Source organism: Limulus polyphemus, unplaced genomic scaffold (assembly GCF_000517525.1).
Source record: "Limulus polyphemus unplaced genomic scaffold, Limulus_polyphemus-2.1.2 Scaffold551, whole genome shotgun sequence".
Taxonomy (NCBI): Eukaryota; Metazoa; Arthropoda; class Merostomata; order Xiphosura; family Limulidae; genus Limulus; species Limulus polyphemus.
In genome coordinates, this window is record NW_013666161.1 from 48627 (window position 1) to 75211 (window position 26585).

The 26585-nt window shown below is 30.9% G+C and overlaps 1 protein-coding gene across 3 annotated transcripts in view; it reads right to left on the bottom strand.

Annotated features, from left to right (window-relative positions):
• Positions 1-887: 887 nt before the first annotated feature.
• The window catches only part of LOC106459039 (epidermal growth factor receptor-like), a 221095-nt gene continuing 195397 nt past the window's right edge, over positions 888-26585 (bottom strand). For all 3 annotated transcript variants that reach the window (XM_022385419.1, XM_022385417.1, XM_022385418.1), the window contains 14 exons: positions 23732-23983; positions 23392-23477; positions 22580-22721; positions 21490-21633; positions 20009-20116; positions 17394-17579; positions 16843-16906; positions 14731-14822; positions 12489-12564; positions 11662-11808; positions 10661-10935; positions 8337-8499; positions 7400-7582; positions 888-4647 (listed from right to left, as the gene is read on the bottom strand). In XM_022385419.1, the coding sequence (XP_022241127.1) occupies positions 4415-4647; positions 7400-7582; positions 8337-8499; positions 10661-10935; positions 11662-11808; positions 12489-12564; positions 14731-14822; positions 16843-16906; positions 17394-17579; positions 20009-20116; positions 21490-21633; positions 22580-22721; positions 23392-23477; positions 23732-23983 (2151 nt within the window). In that variant the 3' untranslated portion in view covers positions 888-4414. The remainder of the gene's footprint in view (positions 4648-7399; positions 7583-8336; positions 8500-10660; positions 10936-11661; positions 11809-12488; positions 12565-14730; positions 14823-16842; positions 16907-17393; positions 17580-20008; positions 20117-21489; positions 21634-22579; positions 22722-23391; positions 23478-23731; positions 23984-26585) is intronic.

The following is a 26585-nucleotide window of genomic DNA, read 5'->3' on the forward strand; positions in this document are numbered from 1 at the left end:
ATCGGAGCATGTCACAAATATCTAGAGGTGCTAACAAATCATAATATGTCATTTTTTTTACGTGAAATTCTCTCACAAAAAAAGAAACATTTTTGTTCTTAATAAGTTTTGTTCTCAGAATGACCGTTCAGTACATATGAAGACTTTTGATGGGAGAGATTGTTCTAGAGCAAAGTAACTTTGGGTTATCTGCTGTGTCCATCGCGGGGAATCGAACCCCATATTTTAATGTTGTAAATCTGTAGACTTATTGCTGTCCCATCAGGGGACTTTAATTAGAGGAAATAGCAGTTCAAGTTTATTACCATTTTATATCATAGTCCATAGCTTGCTTATTTGTAGTAATCACATCAAAGAAAACGAGCCCGATGTGGCCTAGTGATATGTTTGCTGGGCTGCGACCAGGGGCGTAACTACAAAAGATAGGCCCCAAAATTTATTCCCCTTGTCGGCAATTCTTAAGTTTGTCAGGCCCTTTGGGTCCCCCCTCCCCTGGAATTGCGGGGGGCATACTTATACCACTGGCTGCGACTCGAAGGTTCGAGGCCGTGATATGTCCCTGAATACGCTCCGCACTTTTAATTGTGTAGCATTATAAAAAGGTAAGTAATAGACGTGCAGGTGGCGGATGATGCTAAGTGTTTGTTCTCCTTATTATCAAGCACCTCTTGGATATACCTTAACCTTATGGTTTCCGACATGGCCATTTACCCCACGTGATGCATAAAATGTGTTTAGGATGAAAAATTGCAAGCAATAGAAAAAAGAGGTTACTAAATACTAGTATCACGTAATAAGATGTTTTCGTGTTTTTAAATTCGAATGTTTCTCTCTCTCTCTATATAGAGAGAGGGGGGGGGGATTGAGCACACAGAAGTCATTATTTATAAATCGTTTATTACCATGACTATAAAAACTGTACATCTGTTTCTTAAACAACAATTAAAACATATATCAGCTAGTAGCACTGTTATTCCTTTATTTATACAGCAACGTTAAGAAGTGCCAACTTTAATGCATTTGTAGGCCTAGCTAGTTTAAATTTACATTTATAATTAACGTACATATTACGAGAAAAGCGACTGACACAACAACAGTTCACATTTAATTAAAGCGTCAAGAATCACGCCCAATGTCTACATCCACATTGGTTATCTACTCTCCCACTGAGCAGGAAAACACTGAGATTTCAAACAAGAGTCTCATACTTGTTTTGCGGGAAAATAACTCATCCCTCATAACACAAGATTAACTTTCAAGCTTCTTTAAACGAATGCTTCAACTTACAGAAACAGTAACGTGTGTTTTATGGGGTTTCTATTAAAACTACTTCAAATACTAAGTCTAGCTATGTTTGCTAGATATACCTCGTCATTTCAATGGGAAAATCCCGTCATATGTACCCATTGTAAAATATATTCTACACAAAACTGATCTTATAAGTTATAGGGTGAAGCATTCAGTTAAAATAGTTCTTTTTTTTTCTATGTTACAATTACAAGCAGGAGAGATTATTTTCTTTTCTCACCGAACACAAGTGTGACACTCTTCTTCGGCATCTTACTGTTTTCGTTCTTCAACATTTCACTTACCGATTAATCTGTAAATGTATAAAGATACTATGCGTGATTTTTACGCTAATATTAAATATGCTTTAAAATCCCCTATATTCAATATACGAATATTTGATCACAAATGGATAACATGTAAGAAAACATACCGGTATCCTAAAAACTGAAACAAAAGTAGCAAAGAATATCACAAGTAGGCACGGTATAGTTTTATATATATATCTATTAGCGCAAGACTACACAATAGGCTATCTGCGCTCTGCCCACTGCGAGCAATCGAACACTGGATTTTAGCATTGTAAGTACGGAAACTTACCGCTGTCCCACCGGGTGTCACCAGCTAGTTTATGCGCTTTTAGCTTCATCATGAAATAATGTAACAGTTTATATACAATGAGTTTTTTTATGTAGACAGTGTGTGTGTATATATACCACAAGCGTGGTTGTCAACCTTATAATTTTGTTTTTACTGACATACAGACAGTGATTATTATTTCTTTTACTTACATCCTTAAAACCTTCATTCTTTTTTTGTAATATACGGGTTTTAATAAATATAAGTGTTTTTCTTTACTGACTGGCCGTATATTTACTGATGGTAGGCACCCTAACGTTAAGTCACTTTTACGTGCCTTTAACTGTACACACAGAGTAGCTGTTGCACATACTGATTTAACAAATATCCCTGCATACAGATCAAGAACACTAGGTGATTACGTTAGTAGCGTTCACAAACTTTGTAAAAATTCCAGTCTAGGTTGGCTTATTATCACGTTGAGAGTCTAATCCTGTAAAAGCAAATATTTCCAGAGTTAAACTGAAAATAAAATAAAGGCAGCTCAGTGACTAATGTTGGCCCCAAATAGGGTCATGGTTTTCACATAGTTAGAATATTAGTTAAAATAATAGAAATTTACTTGACAGAATATGATTATTAAACTAGGGATAACAACAAAAAAAAAACTCGGCATAATTAGTACATTGGAAAATTTGGGAAGTATATTAGAACTGTTCAGCTGCATTCATAGTTTCCAAGTTATAAAATAAAAACGTGTTCTAATACAGAATTGACGTACTAATTATTTAAGGGCGTTTCGTTATTAGTAAAGACTGTATTTCATCATACTGGTTTTATAAGAATTTGACTGGCAATTGTATGGAATACTGACGTATTACCACATTCCAATTACAGGTATTCAGGCCAATAGGACTTTTCAGTCATTTCCATTGTTCAATATATTATTAAAGGTGTAAAGATTAACACGAATAACTACTCTTCATGTCTAGATGAAGAATACTGAACGATTTTTTTGCATTTCATAATTCTTAATGAAGTATAAGATATTGAAGGTTGATCTGAATACAGTTTCATTTTGTGCATCTTACAACCAAAGCTTCAAAATAAATTTCACAATGATACAACTGCTAATGCAACAAAACAAACACTTCTAGCCTGACAAACTGATTTAAATCTTTAAAAAGTGCTTTTAATTGAAAACAATTAACAAGGAACATGTAAGGTTCTATGATGTATACTTCTATAAAAATATTGGTATAAATTACAACTGTAATCCATTGTGTATCTATATACATGGAGATTAATTCAATTTACTTTTAAAACTCTTCTGTAACCATTATATATTATATCAAAAACAACAAAAGATTAAAACTGAAAATGTTACCTAGTAAATACAATATAACGAGATCAGTTCAATTAAACAAACTAAAATCATCTTCATGATGTATCAATAAGTCATGAGAAAGGATTGGGTTTTAAATTTTCTCACAATAATTTTATATGCAACAAAGCCTTAAGAGGAAAAGTTAATACATAACCATAGTAGCAAAACTTGTAATGAAAAAAAGCTAGATTTAAAACAGTTAATCTTAACCTAGAACTTACCAAAATGTACATTAAAATTTTCTGTTATCCACTGAACTCATGGAGATCAAAAAGACTATCACAGACACACACACACACAGCTATAAAAACTAATTTTCTGGTTTTACAAGATTTTGAAATATTTTCTGTCTGAATAAAAGAAAATGTGTTAAGTTTAAAACAAGACAAATTTCTGTTAATGCTTACAATGAAAACAGTTTTGAATAAAGATCTCATTTTCATTTTAAAGAATGTATGGCAAACAATTGTTATGTAACATCAATGTAAGGAAAGTTAACCCAAAGAAAATTCTTACATCTTTGTTAATAGTTTATTTTCATTATACGGAAAATATAAGACACTAAAATCCAATCTAACAATTATTTGCAAAGTTTCATACTTTGGAATTTGAAAACATTAATTTTACAAATGCCCCTTTCAAATAAAGCTAATTCTGACAAGAAAAACACTTAGAATATACAGAAGCCTCATTAGCACCTGAATTAAGAAACAAATGTAACAGCTGATTAATGTGTCACACAATTATGTGTTCTAAACATTGGTTAAAAATTCCCTGAATACAGAGACATGATCATTCACTAGTTACTTAATCTTGTACCTAAAGCACAAGTTCTTTTAATGAGGACTTTAACTAATGGCCCCAAAAAACGTGACCTGCACTACATGAACTCATGGAAGTGAAAAGATAAAACTATTTTAATAAATTGTTATTTGTTCCCTGTGCTATAAAGAAAGAGTATAAGAAAATAAAAATTATACATATTTATGATGCTAGGTTTCAAGTGTTTTTTTTTAACAATGCTTATATACAAATGTTAATAATGTCTTCAGAGTGATGGTTTCTAGTTCCTAACAGGTAATGACACATAAATAACTTGTTTTTACCCATGGCCATTATTGATAAAAATCCACTGTTCATGAAAAATACTTTTAAGAAAGTTCACACAGCCGTATCATTAGATCTGTGGTTTAAGGGCAAAAGTTCCTGCTTTCGCTGATCAGCTTCACTAATAAATACTTTATCTTCATCCTCCTCCTCTTCTGAAAATCTGAGTGGGACTGTCTCTGATTTATTGTAACTGTCATTCATAAGAAGATATTCAAAGTTATCAAGACCATTTTTCTGTGTCTCTACACAAGAGGAGTATGTAGGAGGTTTCTTATGCTGAAAATCTAAAATCAGACAAAACAAAATTAAAATTAATGTAGGGTTGAGGGTATGTGAGGTTCCTATTGTTTATTAATTAAAAGCATTAGATAGAATAATCTTCCATAAAGATTTTTTTTACTTTCATTTTTCAGCTTATACTAGTAAATACAAGGAGAATGGATTCATTTTAGCTTTAAAAAAACTACAAAGCTCCACTGCAATGCTTCTGTTTCTAGTTGTATATTCAGTTCCTACTTCTATCATTATCACCATAAATTTTCTTGTTGGCTTGGACTTGGGCTGAATTATTATTATTTTCTTTCCTTAAACTTCACCTAATTAAATGAGGAAGTTCTATTCTTAAGCATGTGCCATATCTTTCATCCATCAATTGAAATTGGTTTTTAATTCTATGGCTGACTTAAAGTATTTGTTTCTCATAGTTTATTTAATTTTTAGTCATTTACTAAAGGTCATGATAATGCAAGTACCAGGGGTGAAATTCTGCTGGTACTCACTGGTAATGAGTACCAGAACTTATTTTTTAAGGTGGTACTAGTACTGGGACTTATTTGAGCTGCTTTATCATTTTTTATGTTTTCATGTTGTTTTTTGTTTTTTTCCAAAATAGGTTTACTTCATTCACCTGAGTACCTCTACTTTTTTTGAGAATTTCACCCCTGGCAAGTACTATGAATAAACTCCACCTGTACACAGAAATAAGCATACAATGTGTACCATGTAAGTTTTTTTTAGGTCCTTTTTGAATGTTAAAAAGTTTCTCAGAAATGACACAACTTTCAGTGAGTACAGAATAGAAGCTTTAGATGTAGTACATTTATTTTATGACAACATCAGTGACACCCATAGAGAAAAAAACAGCAATGCAGTGAGACTTTTGGCACATCATATTCATGCTTTGGCATCATAGTCAACCAAACTTTGACAGTTCCTGCTCTGAAATATGTTTTAGAACTCATTTCATTGCATTTGTGCCAGCTAGGAGTGTTCCTTGTGATCATGGTTTTCTTGTCCAAAACTGCCTAAAAACCAAATAAATGGTCTCACTTCATCTGATGACAATTAAATTGGAAGGCTAGTCAACTAAACTCCAACTGTGACCAGACCACAGTTGTCTACACAGACGCGAAGGACTTTTAAAAGTTTAAATAATCTTCCAATACAATGGAAACGAATAAGGTGTGTTAGCACTTTTTTTGCATATCTTTTTCTGTAAAATTTAATCACTGTACACTTATGATTGTTATCATGTATGTAATGTATGATTATGCATGCGTTCACAGTACTCATTTTAGAACACTAACACAACCTCTAATTTATCTGAGTAGCATGAGGATTACCAGGAATGATAATTCAGAATACTGCTGTAAAAAAATTAGCATTTTAATAAATTGAATATAATTGTCTAATAATAAATATCTAGAAAACTAAAAAGTCATTTTAAAGGAAGTAATGCATTATTTAACTAAATACATTATTTAACTACATAAAGCTTAGTTTTATAAAACTAAGCAGTTTGTTCAAGACACTATTTTACATATGTGAAACTTGGTGCTTCATGTAAAGCTGACTTCTATAAGACTATGTATATTAATATATTAACATATTTAAAAACACAAGAAACTACAGCTTAACTGCACCTATATTTAGGCTATATAAACTCTTAATATGTACTGTAACTTATAATCTTGCTCATTCATAGCTGTATTACTCTAAGGGAAAACAATAGCCTATGGTTATTCTAAACAGGCCACTTTATTTTAACTAACATAATAAGCATTAAATTATCCAGAGATATGTTATTCCTTTCTCTGACATATTTGTAAATTTTTAACAATCTACAGAGAAAACACCACCTGTATCAACTTCAGGTGATCAGAAATACAATGTCACTATAACAAGGAATATCATATCTTTCATTACAGATTATTGTTCAGAAATAATATGCAAAATCTATTTGAACTTAATATTAAAGGTATTGAAATTTGAGTGCTAAATGTATATATCTTTTATTTATATTTTGTTCATTATAAAGGACTAAAATATCCATATTTCTAAATACTAAACAATTACAATGTAAAAAAAACAGAAAAGTATTAAAAAAATACAGTTTAGCTTTACCAAAATGGTCAAAAAAAGGAAATTACTGTCATAAGTGAAGACATCATGAACATTGTAAGAACAAGAGACCTGACATTGTACTTGATTTTATATTGGAAAATCAAAAATCACCATAGGTTATAAGAATGTACAAGTGAAGAAGACAAAGTGAAGAAATTTGTGTTTTGAATAGAACTAAGTTGTGTACCTTAGTGTAAAATAATTTATGCTTGAGAAAAAAATCCTAGAATGGGTAGTGTTTCACACAGGAGCATGCTCACTAGAGCTGTGTGGAGGTGGCAAATCCCCCATTGGAGAGCCCCCCCACACACACACACACTTATGCCCCTAGATAAAAAAATCCTGGAAATTACCCTAGTTTAGCGACATTAATTAATCTTGTACCAAGATAATTATCTAATAACTTTTAATGCATAGCTGCACAATCCCTTAATTTTAGTTTCTCTCAAGTTTACTGCTAAGCCAATAGGGAACTAAAGATCTTAGAATAAACTTCTTATATAAGTGCTGTTAACAACAATATGAATAATAAATATTATTCTATACCATCAGGAACAGTAACATTAGTTTTGAAGGAAGAGAAAAAATTAAAGTGTTTGTTGATGAAGTATCCTCACAGGGAGATTGTGTTACCTGCACAGTTAGTGTCTTCAATCAAATCCATGTAATTGGCTGACTGGTTGGTTGAAAGTGAAGGAATGAGGTAATCTTCATCATCAACAGCTAACTTCAAATAATTTGCTCTTTTCTTCTTTAAATCACTAGGTAATGTTGTGCTTCTGAGATGAGCTCTGTCAACTTCATCACAATGAGTATCTACAAAACAGGTTTTTCTTCAATTTAAAAGCAAATGACATTATTCATTACCTGTTTTAAAAGCACATTTAAATTTCAAAATTATAACATTCATATTACACCAAAAATACTATGAAACCATAGAATTTCAATTAAAAAATTAAAAAATAGGAAATTAAGACAGTAACTTTCAAAATTTATATTCTGTAAACATGATCTTTATGTGGAATATCATACTTCAAAATACAGCATTACTTACAATGGTAATAAAAAAATCTTTGATATATACTTGGACTTCAGAGAGGTTGCAGAAAAAAAAGGGCAATATTGAACTGATTTTAATAATTTCCCAGAATACATCTCCAACAAGGAATTCTCACATATTCTTGGTTATTAAGTTAAGTTCATAATATAGAAACAAATAAAAAAAGAATATTGTTTAATAAACTTTTAGGGAGAAACTTTATAGAAAAATTATAATGAAATAATTCACAAACTATCATGAAATAAGTTGATTTTAAAACTTAAAAACAAGAGGTTTCAAAGTTAAAAGCAATAGTTTAAATTGTTCACAAAAAATGAAATGACCCTTTTAAGCAATACCATACAGTCCATAAAATTTTCTTAAAAGTATGTAATAATTATAACACTATTTGAAAACAGCTGCAATATTTTTTTAGTTGAACAAAGGTTAAGTGATGCCACTTTTAGAAAAAAAATTTCAAAAAAATATAATATATTTTGATATGCACAATCCAAATGAAATACTTCATACCTCGAACCACATCTCGAAGGGGATCCATTGAGTAACGTCCTGATGCTGCACTTTGGTGACCACGACATCTAGAAGATGAGGGCAACTGTGTGTTGAAATCAAAGTGAACAGGATTTGTTGGTGAACATGGTTGGCTTTCAAATCCACGATCAACCATAAATTTCTGTGCAAAAGAAAATTTTCAACTAAAGTTTTAGATGATAACTAAACTAAGGAACAACTTGAGATACTGTGGGGAATTTAACCCATCCCTAGTAGTTTGGAATAGATATTTTATCACACTAGTACCATTTGCAATTCTCGTTTTCTCTAAACTATCCAAATTGTTGAATATTCCAAAAACTTGTACTTTATATATGTATCTAAACATTAAACACCTTAACTAAGTTTCAGAAAATTCACTTTAAAGTAGATGTTAAATGAAATGATACAATATTCAATTTTCAAATGACTCCATATAATTGCAAATCAAGGAAGTTCCAATTAGAATGATGTGGAAGTAAATAAGAAACATTCTCAGTAAACAATGGAAATAAACTCATTAAAGAATTTGAAACACTGTTTATACTTTAGAATGTTAAGTATATTGTAAATTATATACACTATATATACTAGAACAAGTAAGAATATGATACTTGGAATAGAGTCAACAAATCACTTGGAGCAGAATTTTCAAAACAAAAAGTAATACAATCAAAATCAGCCTAATGAAGATATATGACAAGGAGTATTTTATTCTGAATTCTTAACTGATAAAACACTGACCAGTACTACTAAAATCCCCAAGATTCTAGTTATTGTAATGTGTACATTTCTAAGTGAGTTCAGCTGCATACAGTCCTGACAAAATGTAACCATTTAAAAATTAAATAAACACTATTCACCAATAAGTATACAAATCAACCATCACCAGAATGTCATATAAATAACCCTGTATAAACAAAGTTATAGTTTGGTAAAACCAGAGAGTACAAAAACACATGCCATAAATGAGAAAAATCTCAAAAAAATAACTATTTTCATGATGTCACATAGTTGGACAATGGAAGACAAGTTAAAGTTAGTGAGAAATCAACTGTAATACCACAGTGAATAACATGACAATGTATTCATAAAACAACAATTTCTGCATGACCAAGATACCCAAAACCAAAATAATGGACTCCTTGCACTGTTTGAAGAATGACCTATATTAAATGGCCACTACAATTGCAAGACAAGTGATAAATGTGCCTCAATACCTTCAGAAGATATCTTCATAGTATGGGCTACAAAGGCAGAGCAGCTAGATGGAAGCCACTCCACACTCCAGGTAATATCATATACAAAACAGTGGACATCACAGATGCTATCACAATCTCCTGCCTTTTGGGACACCAAAATTTTTTCTGACAAGTCCAGATTCTTACATTCTTAGATAGTAGATTATTTGTCCAGGAACTTTTGTTAAACCATCTGCAAGCCATGATAAATACAGTGGAATTTCTGTTATGCTGTGGGGTTTTATTTAGGTAACTGGATGATTCAGCTGGTGGTATGCAAAGAGACAGTAAATGCTGCTTGATACATCATAATCTTGACAAAGACCTTCTAACTGTCTACACAAATGACCACAGTGTATAAAAAAACTGTTTTCGTTAAAGATGGAGCTTCTGTTCATTTAGCCCTAGTCAAAAAACAATGACTCAATGTTCAGGACATTATCACTCTCCCATGGCCAGGACAACCACTAAATATGAGCCCTATTGAGTATGTGTGGTCCACCCTTTATCATAACCTGCAAAAGCATACCATCAGCCAATTTCTAGGGAGACACTCATCCAAGTTCTTTACTAGGAGTAGGTGAAATCCCATGAGCCCACATTTCAGAACTTTGATATATAATGTACCACTTATTTCTGCTTTAAATGTTGCAAAGAGCAAATCCACTAAATACAAATGATTATCTTTACCTCAGATTTGTTTATTTCATAAGATGGTATTTTTTATGAAGTGGATGCCTATTTCCTTATTGTTAGGTTAAATATTGCAAACATACACACAGGACTATCAACATCACAGTATACTTCTACCTAGACATAGTAGAATGTTTTACGTTATGTAGAATACACTGATCATACAAATGTATTCTAATTAATACTAAGCTTGTGATACTTGTGATAAATAACTTATTGAAGAGTTTATTTAAGAAATTACTGAGAAGGAAAAACTTAACTCCTGAACTTAAACTTATTATAATTTTACAGTTCTATTGTAATACTTTACTCAACCTATTCTTTTTAAAATTATACAAGAAACAACATAAAAAATGGATAGTTTCTTACTTTGACTGGGGTTAAAGGTGGTGAGCACTCAGAACTATTAGACAAGTCAGTTTTTGGCTGCAGATACTCTTCAGCATCCATAATTACTTCAGGACCTTCTTTGATTGTACTGAAGTTGTGAATAAGTTCCTTTTCATCCTGAGGGGAGTAGCTAGGAAGTCGCATTAGTTTATCTCCTTGCACTACTAGGTAACGTCCAGGGTCACGAGCCATCTTGGCAAATTCATCAGCCAACTCTTTAAAAGAAGGCCTAGATTCTGCATCTAACATCCAGCCTGATTTGATAGACAAGACAGGCTCTATTTTCTATTCATTTAAATAACTCCACTACAACATAAAAGTTTTTTTTTTAGTGTTTATTTCGATGTTTTAGCAGAAGCTTTTTAAGGAATACATTGTAATTAAAGCATAAAAACTTATTGTAAAAAGAAAATATAGAACTTCTTTCTAAAACGGGTGATCATAGTTTAGGACCTAAAACCAAGACCCCTTGCTAAAAAGTTTTGTGGTTAATCACTTAAGCTGTCTAATGACCGGTTCATTATCCATCTACCAAGGGCAGATTGGAAGCCTAAAACGGCCTGGACAAATACTCAAAAATCAGGATGATATATATATATAAAGAGAGATGTACAGTAGGTTAGTCAGTAGCACTGGGACAGTATAACCAGGTTATCATCTCACTGGCCCAGGCATCGCCGGTCAACCAGGATTTTGCCCGGCGGCCCAATCCACCCCTGCCACCGACTCTTGATATTATAAATTACACTAAAAAGGCAAGTATCACACTAAAAGTTTTGTTAATTAATGATCTTGATATTTACCACATAAAAGTCTGAACAAATAACCCATTCTCTAGTGCTATCCATCACACACACACACATGTAACTGATATTAACTTCTGCTCAAAGGAAGCTATAAAGAAGTACTGAACATGAACTGTACGTACAGCACAATTTATGATAATTACATATACTGACTCCATATAAAAAAACACTCACACTTTATCATGATCATATAAACATCAAGTGTACAGATGGATGGTTGAGGTAGACGCTCTCCTTTCTCAAGTAAGTCTGGCACTTCTCGAGCTTTCAGATGCTCATATGGTTTATCTCCATAAGTAAGGAGCTCCCATACAGTCACTCCTGAGAACAAAAAATTCATATTAATTAACTGTTTAAAAATATGTAACTTTTACCACTACATTTTAGAAATGATAATCCTTCTGAAATGAATGATAAAGAATTACAAATATGAAATTATAACCATAATGTACAAGTAATATTTCTATTATATATTTTTTCATAATTGGAAGAATGAGTATCATTTTTACAAAGAAAAACAAACAAATTCTATAGACTTTGAATTCTGAAATATGAACCCGATATACCATGCATCTCATCAGTTAGATTTGGAAAAAATAGTAATAGTTATCAAAGATCTGTAGAATTTTATTTCTTATAATCAAACAGACATTTTCTTAAAGTTGGCATGTTCCTATGGAAGGAAAAAACAGACTAAATTCCAATATAGTTTTAAAGATTCAATTATAAATCATTGGTTTTAAATATGAAAACTAAAGTTTTGGTATTTTTTATTGTTATTCGTGAGAGGACAGTCACACCTATACAACAACCAAGTACCATTAAACCTCATGAGTTACAACTGCATCAAAATACCCTGAAATTCACTCCATAAGGCAAATCAGATTAAATGTTGTTGTAAAGCAAGCAAAACTCAGTATAGTTTCAAGGTAATACAATTATGAGTAAGTTAGTAACAACAAAATTTGATAAATCACACAAAGAAGGAATGATATTCTTACCAAATGCCCAAACGTCACTTTTGTGCGTAAATATGCGATGTTGTATACATTCTAAAGCTAACCATTTCAATGGCATCTGAAATGCATAGATTAAAAAAAAAATTCTCATCAATATAAATGAATATTAAATAATTACTAACCATTCTATAAGTGAATTTTAAAAAAAAAAATTAGTGACATTTTATACTATTTTTATTATCATAATAAATCATTAACTCTTTAAACTGATTTATAGCAGAAAGACATGCGAGCTCAACCCACAAAAACACAATGCTTGTGCTGAAACTTTCAAGTTTTCATATTTCATGATAAATTTGTAAATTTACTATCCTTAGATTATTAATCTCTTTTATATATGTATACTGTTTACTATACTATGTTGCCTCTAACAAATAAATATACCAAATATTTGTTTCAAAATCCTGTGTTGCTGTCAGTAATGTAGTAGGATTATTTCATAAAAATTCTATCCTGTTTTTAATCACACATACATTGGTTATGTATTGTTTGTCAGCAGTGTTGATAGATTATAACAAGTCTGTAAACACACATATATATTGGCTATGTGTTGTTGTCAGTAATGTAGTGAAATTACTTCAAAACAATTCTATCCTGCTATAATAATGCACATATTGGTTAAGTGTTCTTTGATAGTATTGCTTTCAAATGTGGTGGAGGCAGTAAATTTGAGTGGGTTTAAGGGAAGGCTTGATAAATATATGAATGATAAGGGCTGGCTTTGAGGTTGTTTTTTTTAATAGTTTAGTTTAGCAGATAGGACAGCCTAGATGGATCAATAGGTCCTTTATTGTCCCTAAATATTATGTTGTGTTATAAGCCACTATCCAGATTGGATTCTTCTTATTGCCACAGGTGACTTTTAGGACCAGAATCTACCATTGTAACATCAACAGTCAAGGAGTTATTTGTTTAGATATCTTAAAGGATAACTGGAGCCCTGCCCTCACCATATCTAAAGTTCTTCTTTCCATATGTTCACTGCTCACAGATTATAATACAAGTAAGGGTTGGCTTTAAGATTATTATTATTATTTGTTTTTAAATTTATTTATTTGATAGTTGTAATTTTGTTTAGAGGATGGGATAGCCAAGATGGACCAATAGGTCCCTTGTTGTCCCTGAACATTATGTTATGTTATGTTGTTTATGTGCTGTTTGTCAGTAATGCAGTGAGATTATTTTATACTTTTATCCCATTGTAACTATACTTATACTTGTTATATGTTGGTTGCTAGTAATGCAGTTACATTATTTCAAAATAATGATATTATTTTGTAAATATGCTTATCTTTTGCAAACAATTTAGTTACAATGCTCCATAGTAATTCTGCTGGAACCACAATTATACTGGCTACATGTTTTTTGTGCATACTTTAATTGATATATTGATTGTCTATTGGCCAAACTTCTATTCTTGCAGAATTTTAAAATAATTATGCTATGGAAGTAGAGTATAATGTGATCTCACATTAAATGTAGTATCTGTGAATCAAATAATCATGTCCTGTTAAGTCTGTCATGTAGTGTATGTGAATCAAATAATCATGTCCTGTGAAGTCTGTCATGTAGTGTATGTGAATCAAATAATAATGTCCTGTTAAGTCTGTCATGTAGTGTATGTGAATCAAATAATCATGTCCTGTTAAGTCTGTCATGTAGTGTATGTGAATTAAATAATCACGTCCTGTTAAGTCTGTCATGTAGTGTATGCGAATCAAATAATCATGTCCTGTTAAGTCTGTCATGTAGTGTATGTGAATCAAATAATCATGTCCTGTTAAGTCTGTCATGTAGTGTATGTGAATCAAATAATCATGTTCTGTTAAGTTTATCATGTAGTGTCTGTGACTCATATAATCATGTCCTGTAAAGTCTGTCATGTAGTTTCTGTGACTCATATAATCATGTCCTGTAAAGTTTATCATGTAGTGTCTGTGACTCATATAATCATGTCCTGTAAAGTCTATCATGTAGTGTCTGTGACTCATATAATCATGTCCCATAACTTCTGTCATGTAGTGTCTGCAATTCATATAATCGTAGCCTGTTAATTCTGTCAGTCATATAATCACATCCTGTAAAATCTGTCAAGTTCTTAGACACACAGATATTATTGTGTTTTTAAAAAATTATAGACTATAGGGAACAATATTAAAATGTCTCCCCCTCTAGTTTGAGTTTTCACTGTGACCTTTGATTAGGACATCATTTTCAAACTTACCTTACCCCCCTCAGCTTTGTAACTTTCTTCATTGGTATCCAATAGTTTTGCAAGCCCAAAATCTGTGATTTTTATACAGCCAGGATTATACACTAAGTGAAAAAAATACACTCAGATAAGTAAACAATTTTAAAGAAAAATATCTTAAAATTAACAAAATTGTTGGATATACAAGACTGTTTAGCTTAAGAGTTATCATTTAGTTTATTTAATATTTATTGATCATTTAGTTTTCATAACAAGTGTTAAAAGTTAATTATTTTAAAAGTGATAGTTATGACAAGTTTCCTTATGTAACTCTGTACGAGTTGCACATTGTGTATGCGGTTTGATTGTTGTACTAGACTTTTGCAATATTCTTGATGTCATTTTACTCAAAGCTTCGAAGTTTTTCTCCTTATTGGAATATTGTTGTCACCAGAGGGCTAGATATTTCACGTGTTATAAAAACATGCAGATACAGAAAGAAGTTAAGTTAGTGAAAGTAAAAGTATGACAAAGTTTGGGAGAGATCTAGACTGTATTTATAAGTTGAGCCATAAAAAATGTATAGTGGTGACTTTTAAAGTGTTATAATTCCAGATTGTATTTTAAGAAACAGAGTAGAAAAAATAAATTTGTCCTGTCATTTGGGTTTTAAAGAGACTGAACCAACCTTTTGACAAACAATGGAATCACATAAAACTCTGTACACAACTGTGGTAACCCATGGGGTAAAGTAAGTAAATTTATCATTAATTATATTGTGATAACAGAGTAGAGGAGAATAATTTGTCTTGTCAGAGGGTGTTCTAAATTAACTGAATCAGCCTGTGAGAACTTTGACAAAAAAGAGGCAATTATTTAAAGTTCTGGATAAATCTGTGATAACCAATAGTGTAACGAATTTTTGTACATACATTTGACTTGTTTAGAATATATTATTTTAAGACATGTGGACGGTGTGCTGTCTGTTTATTGTTAACAAGTCACAGACACCCACTTTAAAGAATCCACAGCCTTTATAAAAAACTGACAAAAATTATTATGAAAGTAAATCACCTATATAATTTTTTCCAATAAAAATCCACCTTAATATGTTCTTCCATTTCCAGTTATGTAACATACTGATATGGTTTCATATTATTCCAATACTATATATTCTATCAACTTCATTTCATTCAATTATAAAATGTTTTTAAATATTATGTAATGAACTAATATGCACAATTTTTCTATCTTCTAATATTATTTGACTAAACTTCTTACTTATGACTACATCAAAAACCATGTGATACACAGCTACAGTGTTCATGGTGTTTGTTCTAAGACTATGTCACTTGCCTATGCATTATCTATGGTGTTCTTAAATTAAGTGATTTACCTATGTTCTACTTATGTTGTTCCAACACTATATAATTCATTTACATAATGTTTGTATTGTTTCAACACTGCATAACATACCATACAGTACTTATTTTCGAACACTTACTTTCAGTGAGAATCAGTGAGAAAAAGTGATTATTGTTGTGCAATTTTTATAATGCAAAACTGTAAACATAATACATTTATAAAAATCAAGGGGGAGTTATGAATAAAACAACCCAATACTGACATGCATACTATAATTATCTGTACATTAGGCTTAAAGATAACTTGGTTCTGTGCTGTTAACATAAGTGTACAATTGAGCCTCATCAGTGCAGTTCTAAACTTAGCACTTCTTGTATGTAAATCTTACCTCTTGTTTAGTACAATATTAAAGTACAATAGTTTGCAAGTCAATAAAATTTTAAAGAACTGTTGAATTTTTTCAGTACAAACATAATGAATATCATTAGATAAGTTACCAAATAACGTAAGCCTTATTAGTTTTATTTCAAAACTTCTTAAGAAATTTTATTATGTACAAAAATTAATTTTTATCTTTTTTTTTGAATGTTAGCAGTAAGATGAGACATTTTAGAATATTATCATACAAACTTAAAGCAACTATCCAAACAATAATTCAGTCATTAATGAAGTAATAGTTATTAGTATTACATCAACCTTTCATACCCAATTTGTACATTGTAGGCTTAAGATTGTCAATTTCAATATTTATTAATCAATAAAATAGATCCTTATACTTACAAAGTACATTTCTTAAGGCAAGATCTCTATGAACCATTCTTTTTTCCTCTAAATATGCCATACCCTGTTTGAAAGGGAAAAAGAGAGTTTTGCTTATATGATATGAATAGCCAAACTCCAGCAACATAAGATGATAAAGAACTTATAAAAAAATCTCCATGAGGATTAAGTTACTTTGTGGATCTTTAACAGTCTTGGAGAAGTCATCTCCTCCATCCCATAGCAAGTACTTGAGCTCAATGGAATCATAACGAACAGTTCAGAATGTATAAGTATTATTTAAGAAGAAAACCAATAATTCTTCATATTAATCAAAATCCTTTACTTTGATTGCGATTTGATCCTTAAAGCTTTAAACTTAAAGGAGCAATTCATAAACAAATTATTCAAGATTATTAGCAGCTCATTAGTATAATTTCTTGGTAATTATTTTGTAGTTAAATGTTTTACATTCAACACACACTAGTGGAAAAATGGCTTACAGACTAAATATTTTCTTTTTATTGCATTTGATATACTTTTTGGTAAAACTTTAAAACATTTAAACTCACCCTAGCTATTTGAGTGCACCAGTTGAGAAGAGGTTTTGAACCAATTTTTTTCTTGTTGTTTTGGACATAGTTAAGCAGACAACCTAGTGGCATTAGCTGAGTAATTACCATAACCTGTGAAGTTACACACACAGCTAGCAGTTTCAATACGTTTGGATGGTCCACACTAGCCATGATTTTCGCTTCCTAACAGAAAAATTGTTATACACATAGAGAGAACCTATAAAAATTTTAGACACTGAAAAAGTAGTAAGCTGTTATTGTCTTGATCCAAGCTGTCATTCACCATTAAATGCTTTATGGATAACTATTCAAATACCAAACTTCTGATCACTTTAAAACTTCAAAAATTGATTATTTTTATAACTTGTACAGAGTTTGGAACATTATGTAGTTTTAAGTGATAAGTGAAAAGCATGCCTCAAATTTTATTTACACTACCAAGTGGCATTAAGGTAAAATATCTTAATTTAATACAAGAAATCTTGAATGTTAGAGAAGCAAAAGTATTATACAAACACTCAAACTTTCTTTCACAATAGAAAAACATAAAAATTGGTATACAAATAAAAACTATACCATATACACTTAACCAGATAAAATGATACAAGTATCTCCTTTCAGTGACATTCCTTATTACCAGTCTAGTGATCTGATGAGAGCTTATATGGGATAAAAACTGCTGTAAACAGTTAGTCAATGTATAGGTTTTGTTTTTCTACTGCAAGATATTTCATTTTACAGTTCTAAAATTAGCCAATTTGACAGCATTAAGTACATGTAATACACTAAAGTTTAAGACTGTAAGTAAAACACAAGATTGCAACTCTTACACAGAACGTGTCACAAGCAGAATGAATAAGCCGTATGGTAAAAAAAACAAAATACATCCTCAGTACCCACTTCTATGTTTCCAGTGGAAAATATTAGCTATTTGTGGTTATAAGTTATATTATAAAAATATTAAATACATACTTACTATGGTACCAAAAACAAAAATACACATTCACTATAAACCTCCTTTAAATCTACTGACAAATATTAAATACTTGTGGATACAAGTTAGGTTATAAAACTTAAATATATACTTGCATGCTTTGACCTAAAATGTAAATTAGTTTATTAAAATTAGTATAAAAAAAAAGCTTACATGTATATTGTTAAATATAAAATGTAAGAAAATAAACAATCTATTTAATTAAGTGATGCTTTATGCAAAAAACATTTTTACACTCTTTTTATCCTTGTTTAATGAAAAATAAACAATAAGGATAAAAATGTATTTAAAACTTGTTCACTTGAAATGTTTTCTAATCAGACAGGTTTGTATTTGTTCTGAGGGTTAATCACACTATGAAAGTAAAGTTCTAGATAGTTCTAGGTTCTATGATGTTCTTTGAACTACTTCCTTCATTATCATTCCAGCTCATTCTGATGGCCATGCTTACTACTATTGTTTAATACTGCATTTTCATTGTAACAAGGTTCTGCAAAAGATGGCAAGGCCAATTTAAGATCATATATATTGACAAACTTTCATATACCTGCTACCTTATGGATGTTAGCTTTCAAAACCACATTTAAACAGACAAGAAACATTCACTTGAACTGTATCAAGAAACTTGACGGTTACATGGTTAAGTGGGGTTGCTATGGTAACCTTTCTCCCGAAAACAGTTTCTGATTTTGAGGCTGGAAGGTTCTGAGCTTTTGTCAACTTCAAATTCTTGTTTATTACTTTGTTAGCAGGAAACGTTTCATACTTTATCATCATATATTTTTGAATATCAGGGCTCTCTTTTAATAACCATGATCTTTATTATGTGGATAAAGATAATGCCTCAGATTGGGACAGAGTGTGGTTCCAGAGTTTGTTGATATTCTTAACACTCTGATGTGCCAATTTTTCTACTTCTATGAAAACTCTTGTAGCCTCCCTTCTTCAACAGGTTGTGTCATTTGGCTCTACATCATTTAATAACTTTAATAAATGTACTATTCAATGGTTAAAAATTTGCCATGAATTGTTTGTTTATTGAATTTTATCCACAGGTACATGAGGACTATATGCATTAGCCATTATTAATTTTGAAGGGATAGACTAGCAAAAAGGTCAACACCACCATTGCCATGTCTTATGCTGCTCTTATCAGACTGAATAAAGGGATTTGAGAATCACTCTTATAACACACCCATGGTCCCAAAGTTCAGAGTCCAGTATATTGTTTCATGTTGACAAGATGCAAACCACGAAACCTCAGAATGACAGTCTAGCACACTAACCACTGGGCCACACTCGATCCTTGCCATGACTCAAATACATATCGTCTATAGTGTCACAGCTTGCATCTATGATAATACTTCACAAACATATACAAATGATTCTTATAAATTGTGATTAGTTTTCTGTATTTTTATGACTTTGTTGACTTGTTTGCTACCATATTTTCTAACATTTCTTCAAAATTATTAAACTGCACTTATATATATATATATATAACTTAAAATTTTCTTGATGAAATTACAGCCCAAATGAAATTTGACATTATAAGTATATACAATACTTGAAGTTATCCTTCATAATGAAACTGCAGCAGTAACACTTATCACTTTACCTCTAAAAAAGCATTGTTATTGGAGGGTCCCATATCAGAGTTATCATCATTCAACACTTTAATGGCCACTGGAATTTTCACATTTTCTCCTGTAGGAATCCACACACCCTAAAGGATTAGTTAATATTGTTAATATAAAAATATAAGGAAAATAGCTATTGATATAAACAATTACGTATTATTACAAAACATTCTAAAATAAACTACTCCAAAGCACAACATTTAACAGCAGCTTAATAACTTTGGCCAGATTTTCAAAAACCATAGACTATAAACTTTCCTATAACACCAATGGTTAAATGCAAATATTCTGATAAAGCTAGCTTATGTGAGTTTTTTTAAGGATACTAAAACATGAAGCATAGTATAGATATATAGAAGTCTAATGTGTCAAACACAGAGACATAAAATCACTTAAGAGCTAGTGAGAAAAGGAAATATTAAAATTATTAGCCATAATAGTTGATTTCTAATAGATTCCAACAACATTATACAAGAACCACTGTGCAATATTAACAGTTGTTCTAGCATAAAATTAACATAATAACTAAAACAAAATAAAAACAGAGAAATCTATACATATATAAAAACACTTCCCAACATATGATTCCAAACGTGACAATTTTCAGGATACTTTTTCTGTGTACATCTGCTTTATAAAAGATATAGGTATTCACCTTCTGAATATCTTGTTTCCTACTATACCTCCTTTGTAGACTTGTTTATACACTGTAGTGCGTGTCTAACTTCTCATGATATTTTCTCTATAGAGTTCTGTTTATACATTGTACTAAGTGTGTTACTTCTCATGATATCACCTCTGCAGATTTTTGTTTAGACAGTGTACTTGCTTCTAGTGACATATTCTCTTTACAACTCTGTTTATACACTGTACTTTTTACCTTACTTCTCATGATATCTTCCCTTTAGAGTTCTGTTTATACACTGTACTAAGTGTGTTACTTCTCATATCTTCTCTGTAGAGTTATGTTTATATACTGTACTAAGTGTGCTACTTCTCATATCTTCTCTATAGTTATGTTTATATACTGTACTAAGTGTGTTACTTCTCATCTCTTCTCTGTAAAGTTGTGTTTATACACTGTACTAAGTGTGTTACTTCTCATGATATTTTCTCTCTGTAGAGTTCAGTTTAGACATTGTACTTTGTGTCTTACGTTTCATGATGTCTTCTTCTCTGTAGAGCTCTGTTTATATGTTGTATTTTATGTCTTCCTTCTCATGATACCTTCTCTGTACAACTATTTTTTATGCAAAAAGTATGATTTGAAAGAACCTTGTTTTCTCAGATACCTTCAAATGATACTTCGTTTATAGAAATCTGGTTATACATAACTTCAAATGTCTTATTTCCCATGATAACATCTCTATGGACATTCACTTATACACTGGTCCAAGTGTCCTATTTTCCATCATACCCTTCTGTGAGGTTTTTTCTAAAAATCAATAAAATTACCTACTTTATACACAGTTCCAAATGCTCCATTCCCCATGATACCTCCTCGGTAGAGTTCTGCTTCTTTCACCAATCGAAGTTGAGCAAGATTTGGTTTGATGTTTGATGGAATCACAGGCTCACTATCATTATTCAATTCAGTAAATTTCTACAAAAATCACAAGATTTATGTTTGCATCATGTTATTTTCTCATTACCAAACAAATACTTACTGAATAATCACACATTTTAATCTCACCTTATTTAATTATCAACAGTTTTAAAAAATAAAATAAAACATTAAAAGCAATGAATGATTTCATTTTTGAAAAGTGAACATGCTGCAGCTAAATTAATAAATTTTTCAGGAGTTTATCTTGCAATTTCAGCCAGCATGTATAAGTAGCGAGAAAATAACACCCTATTAAACAGAGATACCTTGTCTAGGGTGAAAGACAAATTTCTATGTTCAAAAACTTTTTAAAACTTTCAACATTGAGTGAATATTGAAATTATTTCAAGTTGACCTAGTGAAATTTACTAGTAAGAGAAGTGGTTAAATAGAGTCCAAGTTAATAAACTTATTGCTGTGCTATAAATTATATTTGCCTAACAGCAGGAAATTTAAATATTCAATCACAAAAACAAAACCTAAATCCAAAACTTTTTGTGCTGATTTTAACAATATGCCTTAATTGTATATTAACTAACTGTTATTCCAAAGCAACAAATAATTTTGATTTCTTGAACAGTTTTGGAACTATATATATATACATTTTTAACTAAGAAGAGAACAAAATACAAAATTATAAAACATAATTTACAATAATCAGAAATTTTCCAAAATCAAAATTAATATTCTTTCCTGTAAAATACAGCTTTGAAAGATATAAACTACAAATTGATGCACCTAAACTGTCTGATACTTCTTATCAAAGTTCACTACAAATACTTTAATAGAGAAAGTACTTAAAAAACATTTTTATCACCATAAGAACAACTTTCTGATCAACATATGAATATATTGTGTTCTTCCATGATTATTTTCTGTTGCAAAAATTATAAAATAAATCCTATAAATTACTCCCTAATAATTTTTGACAATTCTTCCTCACCTCAGCCATCTTTACTGTATTTTTAGCAGTCCAAGCACGCTGCAGCAACCAGTATACAATACCCAAAACAAGAAGAAGGAACACCAGTGATGGACCGATAGTAACACCCAAAATAAGTCGTTGGTTGTTTTCTTCACTGTTCCTGAGAAGAATTCAAATGTTTTTAACATTTTAGAAGCAAATTAATGTAACCAAACATGTAACATAGTTTAATTTAATTCTTTAACAACATAGATACATACATGTACCCCTCTAGAGCACTGCCAGGTGAGTTTGGAATTCTGTACCATGATGATGATAAGTAATGAAACATTAAAACGTGTATTTTATTGTGTATCTAAACCAGGCACTGGAAGAGTTGTTGACCTATAAATATTGCAGTGAGAGAGTAAAGAATAAGATGTGTAACAGATAATTTGGAACACTTTAACAAAAAACCAGTGAGAATTTTGTTATCAATAAATAGAGAAATATATATAATATAGAATGATTTATACAAATAAATTTTCAGATAATTAAGTACCTTACATAAAGGGTATTTAATCCTAAAAATACAATAGTTCAAAAACTAATTAAGAATAATAATAAATCTTTCTGTCATTTTTATGAACACATAGACACCTGCCATTTCAATATCAGAATGGTATCACAAATAAAATAATATTTGATGATAATATTTCTCAAACAAACTTTCTCTCATAAAACCAAGATTATTTCTTAGTTTCTTTTGCAATTTGTCCATAAAAAGATCCTTTTGAAAAATATATATTATCTGCAGTATCATTTAAACACTTCTAAATGCTACTACTAACTCCAATGGATCCACACTGGAACAATATGGAGATTCCTGAAGTACTCTGTATGGCTTCTCTGGTGGACAAAGAACAGTGCAGTTGAACTAGAAAACAAAAGAAAAATAACTCTTTACTGTTTGCAAACTTATTACAACAGTGAAAAAAATTCTCCTATTAAATAACATTTGATAAAATTATTATTTCCAAGTTTAGGTGAACATCAGTTCTTTCACTAGAAAATGGTTAAGAATGTACCAGAGTAACTTTATGCTACTGATGTAAAAGTTTTATTCACTTGTATATTGGTTAAATTATATCTCGTATATGCATGAAAGTTTTTAAACTTAATTTCACTTACCTTAGTTTCATCATCACTGAGGTAAACTTTGAAGTTACGACAGTCCTTACAATCCATAGTGCTGGGGCCTACACATTCTCGACATTCTTTGGCACATTTCACACATGCTTGAGTAGCATTGTGAGCATAGTGGTCAATTGGACAGCTTGATTTACACTGTTCTCCTGAGATGTAGTTCTTACACTCGCATAGAGATGTGTGGGCCCCATATCCAGTACAATTTTTACATTCAACATGACATTTTCGAAAGAGCTAAATATACACAAAAAAAAATATATTTTTTCAAAATATAGTATCATTAGATAATTCTGTATCAGATTTCATAAAAGGCAAGAGAAACTTAATCAAATAAGGGGGAAAAAAATCTATGTTTTTTACCATATAAAATATGCTTTTTCAACAGGTAGTTCAAAATTATTTTTGACTAGTGTACATGTACCAAAATTATATGAATATGTAATCCAACAAGCTAGAAAAAAGTAAAATGGAATTTATTTAAATAGGCTTAATTTCTAAATGGTATACTTCATCCTAAAAAAACCTTCCTCGCTGTTCTGTTGCCCTCATTACTGAGACACGAAATCAGCAAATTTATGTTTTGTTACATTCTTATAAGCAAGGTTGAGGGTAATATTTGTTTTTAATCCTGGGATAAAAGTATGGCAATAAGAACATGTTTAACTTCCACAGTACTTTTTATTGCAGTTACATAAACTTTAAATTATTTTTGGTTATATTAGTTTTAAGTGCAAAGCTGCACAATGGATCTGCACTGAACTCACTTCAGGGATTAAACTCTGAATTTTAGCATTATAAGCTCTTAAATTTACTGCTGAGCCACAGGGGGGAGGATTGGGTTATAGTGCCAAACCATCAACCAAAATGACTAACCACTTCTTAGTTAATCTCAGTTTTATTTCAATCATCTTTACAATAAAAAATAAATGATGTGAAAGAGTAATACAGTTGTTATGGGTAATGCCCAAAAATATGTTAAGATGTTAATGTTAGCATGTGAAAAATTCTCTTGAACAAAGTCTTGACTCAAATAACCAAAGACTGAGATTGTCATGTTTTTAGTATGACCAGATTCTTTATAATAGGCATCTGTGACTTGTTGATAAATTTCAACAATAAACAAACACCACACAAATTATATATTAATACAAGTCAAACATACATATAAATATTTGTTATACCATTAGATCTATCTATCTTATTCTCAAACTAAATTTTTGACACATATTTAGACCCCCACAGAGGCCTAGAGCATTCTACACACTATGAGATGTTATGATACAATAATACTCAATTAAAACAAAAAGAAAACTTAGGATGTCCTGGTAACATGAAGCAATAATATAACAACTGCCAATTCACAACAATTGAGCTACACAACGTATGATTTGCAAACAGTTATGTAAATAAGCTTGCGATAAACTATCGCTTATAAAAATGACTAAGTTTAACACTACAGAATTAGTTACAAATATATTTGATTTTGCAATAAATCATTCCAACATCAACAATCTACTATAACATACATCAAGTGCATACAGTGATTGTGTACACAAGCCTTTCCTATTCCTGCATACAAGGAACCGCTATTTCTTAGAGAAAATATGTTTTAAATGAGTACTTAATACCTCGGAATGATCTCTAAAAAACACTGATCTGTATCTTATTCTTTGACTCTTAATAGAGCTGAAAACATTTCTAATTCTTCCACATGTGATAAATATACACCTTAGTAGTATTAGCATTTTCTATAAAGTATTTGTACTGGAATGATGCCAATTTATTCTAACTTCATTTGTCAACCAATTAAGGTATATTTTACTTTATACTCATGATCTTTCAGGTTACAATAGCAATAAAATGCTAGAAAACAGATGAATCTACCAGACAGACCATAATACAACAGGTAAGAACTGTTTTTGAAACACATTTTACCACAAATATAGTTTCATCTTCTACATCATAAGATTGAAAAGGGGAAAAGTATAGAACATAAAATGCCAGACAAATAATAAACATCTGAAGGAAACAAAATTTGGAGAATCACCTAGGTTGTACAACTGATACACATAGCAATCTAATATCAAGTCACCTTATGAAGAAAAGAAAGCTGAACTTAACAATATGGATTACCTTGTCAGATGCATGTGACCCCAGAACAGAGATACAGATGCTGCAGAAACTCACAATTATGTTACATGCAAGCCTGACCAAAATTCTAAACATATGTCTAAACAACATCAAGACAAAGTTGTAGAAGTCCATTGATAAGTACATCCAGTCAAATGGTAACAGTGGATAGAGTATGACTAGAGAGAGAAAGGAAGAACCTACATGAGAAAATGCCCATCATCACCAGAGACTGATTCATAGTGACAGTGGCAAAACAATGTATAAATGGAGAGTGTAAAAGAGTAGGAAAGAATCAATATTTTGAGAAGAGAAAGGAGATGTACAGTAACCTAACCTCATAATACCAAGTTAGGAGGGAGTCATATTTGACTTTAATTCATTTCTGGTAGAGTGTTGGATCTTTATAAGACAATAGAGCATAAGGCAAATAAAATGACACAGGGCAGTAGGAGAAACTGTGAAAGAAGCATAAGATTGTCTTGATAAGCTCACTAAGAATATGATAATCCATAGCAGGATGTGCAAGTGAGGATGGAACCACAGCTACCCTAGGTAAAAAAAAATAAAACAGAAGAGAAAAATAACTTCAACCTACCAGGAGAGACTGTAAATTCCTAAAAGTCCCTGAAATAACTAAGTGACAATTTGCAGAGCAAGCCATTATCAAATGAGAGCATTCAAGTAATGAAGATCAGTCCAAGCG